At 37.1% G+C, this 4,352-nt stretch overlaps 1 protein-coding gene across 1 annotated transcript in view; it reads right to left on the reverse strand.

Moving 5' to 3' along the window:
- Positions 1-2,404: 2,404 nt before the first annotated feature.
- LOC117104008 (mucin-17-like) overlaps positions 2,405-4,352 on the reverse strand; it is a 15,397-nt gene continuing 13,449 nt past the window's right edge. Inside the window, exons 4-6 of the mRNA XM_033244655.1 lie at positions 3,770-3,889; positions 3,367-3,537; positions 2,405-2,445 (exon numbers count right to left, since the gene is read on the reverse strand). Coding sequence (XP_033100546.1) covers positions 2,405-2,445; positions 3,367-3,537; positions 3,770-3,889 — 332 coding nt within the window. The remainder of the gene's footprint in view (positions 2,446-3,366; positions 3,538-3,769; positions 3,890-4,352) is intronic.

Raw genomic sequence — 4,352 nt, forward strand, 5'->3', positions numbered from 1 at the left:
GGTTGAAACGGATTGCTCATACCCATCAAAGACAACATCAGCTCTGCCATATTTGTGGATAGTGTATTCTGTGTAACTTTGTACTATCTTCTGAAAAGGTACTCCTTTGGGCCATAACAACTTGTGTAAAAGGTCCACCATCAATTACAAATCTGTCAGTCTTTGGTATGTTATTTTCAAATATGAATTTTGCTTCATTCATGTCTGATTCTTTTATCAAATCCCCTTGCTCATTTTTATATACTAGGTCTTCTAACTGCTCTTTATTCGATGTCTTTGAGGAATATGCCTTTAACGTTGACATTGCTTTTGCTATCGGTGCTTCCTTCAACTTTGGCTTATTAGCTGTCAGCATTACATGGTTTCTTACAAAGAGGGCTGGTGATATGGAGCCAGTACTTGAACACATCAGATGTATCAATATCAACAGTCTGCTGTATGATAAGGAACCGCTGAACGAGCACAGTGGGGTCAATACCTATGTCATTGTATACTTTTATTTCGTTTGTAGTTCCCATTGTCACTGCTTTCTGGCTTCGCTTAAACTTATGCGAAAATGCGGTTCTCTTATGCATAGCTTTAATATCTTTTCCAACAGACTGGTATGAGTCCACATTGACTTCCTGACTTGCAACCTCACCAGTAACAACATTTCTGAGTAATGGATCTGCAGAAAATGGGGAGTATTCTCTTAAAACATCAAGCAGTCGAGAAACATCATTGCAATCTCTTTGCAATCGTGCTCTTCCCAATGTTTCATGTTGCACGCTTGTCACCAGATCCACACCTGTGCCCTCCTGCATAGCAAGGTTGATTGCTGCTCGATGTGGCATTGATTATGTCCACAAATTCCGCTGTGCTTCTGTCATCCGACTGCCTCTTGTCAGCCCACCTGATGTTTTGAGAGATCTCATTATGTTTGCTCTATGGTAAGATCGGGACTAAGTCCTGCCCAAAAATTATTAATGCGTCTTATTACATGGAAACTATTTTGTAATCTTTGGTAAAGTTCTGGGTGCTCATCTGGAAGTTTCAGCATCTCTTCAAGGAAGAGGTGGGATGACCTTAGATAATGGAAATTACCGCTTGAGGCTAGAATAGGTAGACTGTCTTTGATGGATTTTAGCAACAAGTTCCAATTACCAGGACGATCTGCAGCCACCAAATTCCTGGCAATTTTTATCATATTCATTTAATTGAGAAAAAGGCGTGATGTTTTTGATTCAGATCCTAATGATGCTTTCAAGTCATTCAACGATCCTTTGACGTTACATCTCTCTGGGATGTCCTTGATGGTTGCTTCATTTCTTTCAATCTTAGAGTAGATGTTTTCAAGTTCTGTGACATGGTTGCCCTCTTCTAGCATATTTATTAACAAAAGATTCGAGCACTTTTCCATCAGCAGAATACCTCTGAATGCTTTGTTAACTGCTTTACCAGTAAGCATATGCTGTACCACATTCTCACCATATATGGTGGCGAGTATCTCTTTCAAGCCACTGCCTTCCATCAGCTTTCCTATTGCTCCAAGGAGGTCCATGAGGTAGTGAAATTCACCCATTATGACAACTACATTTCGGTTCTGAAGAGTTCAAAATAATTTCTACCGCTTTCCAGTAGAGTGGCTGGTCAAATGTTACCACTGTATCCTGGCCATATTTTCTCGCAATGGTTGATACATAATGTATTGCTGAAAGTAAACACGATCTGTCACCAGAATACAAGTCAATCATAGGCAGGAAGTGAATTTTAGAAACCCCCGGAAACTTTTCCTGGTTGTGCACTGTTGCCATGATTCCTTGCCACATGGGCATTGGTCGATTAAACTTATAAAACTGAACTCCCATAAAAGATCACATTTCAATTCAACTGCTTGTAGCTCTGGTAGCTCCTTGAATTTCTTCTCCAGATGTCTCTTCCCATAGCTATATTGGAGAATCGGTATCTTTGGGGTTGGACTGTGAGGGTTGTCTTTTACTGGTTTATACAGCCTGGTTGTCATCTTCTTGGCTGGTGTAGTTGCCGCAATTATTCCAAGACCGTGAAAGCTTCCCTTCCCATCCAGTGTGTTGGTGTTATGGTCGACATTGTACTAGGTTAGCTAGGCCTAGGCTACTACATTTATTTAATACATATATTATGGGAAACTTACCTAATACTGCAAATGCTTTATATTTTTTCTCAACATTCCCTCAATTTAACAACAGGCTGTCACTTTTAAGCTACTGACTCCACCATATAGAAAGAAAAGTTTGTAGAAAAAATTTTAGAGCATGTCATGCTTGGCTGCCCAGTCTAATAATTTCCAAGCTGCTGTCTGATTGGTCCATAATTGTATCAGATTTATCTTGGATTCTCATCATTTCTGTGGTGCTTACAAGTTGTCATTAATTAATGGACTGATTTACTTTAAGAACACTGGTTTTGAGAGGCTGTTGTTTTGCTCTAAAAATCAGTGAAGAATACATTTGTAAGCCTGAAGAATATAATTGTCTGTTGACACCCAAAACATACAGTACACCTCATTTTTATGTTTTGTGTAGACAATATTTTTTGTGCTTCTGGAACAAGTGGTTAAAGAGTCAATGACCTTTGACCTTGAATATTTAGTCAATGCAGCAGAAGGTGGCAAAAATGCTTTAAAAAAATTATCCCAAAAACCTAGATGTTGCCACTATTTTTGTCCATGTACATGTAGGCAAACTGGTTGAGGAGTTATGACCATCATAGTTGTATAAAGGTCAATAACCTTTGACCCTAAATATTTAGTCAACGCAGCTACTACTAGAAGGCCGTATAAATGTTTCAATAAATGTTGACCCCACAAATTCTAAGTGTAGACACAATTTTCATGCATTGATATCCAGTAGTTGAGGATTTATGAACCGGAACATGCTATTTAAAGGCTATTCTGACCTTTGACCCTGAATATTTGGTCAGCGCAGCTACTAAAAGGCGTAAAAAGTTTCCCATAATTGTTGACCCAAAATACCTTGGTGTAGACACTACTTTTGTACTTTTAGAGCAAGTAGTTGAAGAGTTACGACATATAACATGCTGCATATAGGTAATTGACCTTTGACCCTGAATATATTATAAACGCTACTATAAAAAAGTGGCAAAAAATTTTTTATGACTTTTCAAATATAGGCCTACAAGAATATGTAAACAGTCCTTTTATTAGAGTTTGTTTAAGGTTAAATAGGATTTTTGTCACATTTAGCCTGTACTAGTGGTAAAATACCAAATTATTCTCCAAAAATTAAAATAATAAATTGCTAATTCAACAGGACAATCTAGGATAATATCAACTTTCTTGTAAGATGGTTTTATAACATTGAGATGAATAAATGAGACTAAACTTACTATAGCATTTTGGTGGATCATTTATCCATTTTGACTCATTACATGTATTCGTCGCGTCGCCGAATAGTGTGTAGCCCAGGAAACATGTGTATGTTACGTTTTCTCCTGGTTTATATCTAGGTTTAAACGGGTGAAAGTAACTGTTCTCAGAATCCGGAATTCCGCATACAGCTATTGTAGATAAATCAAATGATAATTAATATTATTTCTTGAACAATTTAAAAAGTCTTTCAAATTGTGTCAAAATAATAAGAATGTAAAATTACAGGATGTAATGAAATGTAAATATCTTTATATAAAACATTATTTTAAATTGAAATGCTTTTTAAAAATTATGATATCCAAACACAGCAATAATTATAGATAGATAATATCACTGCTGTTAGAACTTTGCAATACAAACCATCACATATATCGAGTTTTTCATCTTCATTGTTAATGCAATCATTACTGTAACCATCACACAAGAAATCGTTTGGTATGCATTTTCCGTTGCTACATCGGTATTCATCGTCCTTGCAAACTATAAATACACCAGCAATAATCACATCTAGATGTGTATAAGAGACAGGCAAGGTTGATTGCTGCTCGATGTGGCATTGATTATGTCCACAAATTCCGCTGTGCTTCTGTCATCCGACTGCCTCTTGTCAGCCCACCTGATGTTTTGAGAGATCTCATTATGTTTGCTCTATGGTAAGATCGGGACTAAGTCCTGCCCAAAAATTATTAATGCGTCTTATTACATGGAAACTATTTTGTAATCTTTGGTAAAGTTCTGGGTGCTCATCTGGAAGTTTCAGCATCTCTTCAAGGAAGAGGTGGGATGACCTTAGATAATGGAAATTACCGCTTGAGGCTAGAATAGGTAGACTGTCTTTGATGGATTTTAGCAACAAGTTCCAATTGCCAGAACGATCTGCAGCCACCAAATTCCTGGCAATTTTTATCATATTCATGTAATTGAGAAAAAGGCGTGATGTTCT

The sequence above is a fragment of the Anneissia japonica genome, unplaced genomic scaffold (genome assembly GCF_011630105.1).
Source record: "Anneissia japonica isolate Jap-2015-1 unplaced genomic scaffold, ASM1163010v1 scaffold287846_len70542_cov101, whole genome shotgun sequence".
NCBI classification, from domain to species: domain Eukaryota; kingdom Metazoa; phylum Echinodermata; class Crinoidea; order Comatulida; family Comatulidae; genus Anneissia; species Anneissia japonica.